Genomic DNA, 850 nt, shown 5'->3' on the forward strand with positions numbered 1-850 from the left:
ACCGGCCGGCCCCATCCCTCTGCCGCTCCTCCCCGCTGCCCCGGGCGGGGGGGAAGAAAGGGGGGGGCAAGCTGGCACCCCACACCCCCCACACCCCCCCACCACGGCCCCGGCCCCGCCAGCGGAGCCTCTCCGCCAAACTTCGCCCCGTCCACCCCCTCCTCCCCTCCCCGGACCCCCCCTCCCTCCCGTTCCCTCCGTGCCCCCCCGGGACCGGGCTCTCGGCTCTGTGCGCGGGGAGGAGAAGAGGCGAGAGGGCTCAGAGCGGCAAATGGGAGCCGCAGTCCCGGGCCGGTGTGCGGGACCGCTGCCTTCCCGCCCGGGGACCTCCGAGCACGCACCCAACGCGCCGGCCCCGCGCCCGTCCCGCATGGAGCTGAGAGCAGGTAGGAGACCCCCCCCAGCAAAGCGGCCCCGGCCCTGCACCGGCTCCGCCACTAACAAAAGCCGTGCGGGAGCCAGGACCGGGGGGCGCAGGGAGGGAGAAAGCGGGGGTCCCCCCCTTCCCAGCCGGCCGGCAGCACCCTCGGGGACCCCCCTCTTCCCTTCCCTCCGCCTTCCGCAGCTCCGGGGCTCGGCTCCAGCCTCCCCACCTCTGCCCGGTGCCGGGACCCCGGGGATGGGGAAAGGGGGGATAAAGCCGGGGCGAGCGGGGGGAGAGGGAGGGAATGAATGGAGCTTGTTCTTGTGTACAATTGCATCAAATACATTCTTGAAAGCAACCTGGTTCTGCTTAACACTTGAATTGGGAAAAAAAAAAAAAAAAAGAGGAAAGAAGGAGGCAGCAGCTTGGAGAGGGTGGATGCGAGCTCCAGCGGTTTTTTTGTGGGTTTTTTTCCGCCTTTTTTTT

At 68.4% G+C, this 850-nt stretch overlaps 1 protein-coding gene across 1 annotated transcript in view; it reads left to right on the forward strand.

The window, feature by feature from the left end:
* Positions 1-370: 370 nt before the first annotated feature.
* Positions 371-850, forward strand: part of CLCF1 (cardiotrophin like cytokine factor 1) — an 8,198-nt gene continuing 7,718 nt past the window's right edge. The window contains exon 1 of the mRNA XM_027895497.1: positions 371-386. Within this exon, the coding sequence (XP_027751298.1) occupies positions 371-386 (16 nt within the window). The remainder of the gene's footprint in view (positions 387-850) is intronic.

This window comes from Empidonax traillii, unplaced genomic scaffold (assembly GCF_003031625.1).
Source record: "Empidonax traillii isolate 1590-97213 ecotype Southwest subspecies unplaced genomic scaffold, ASM303162v1 scaffold461:size861717, whole genome shotgun sequence".
Taxonomy (NCBI): Eukaryota; Metazoa; Chordata; class Aves; order Passeriformes; family Tyrannidae; genus Empidonax; species Empidonax traillii.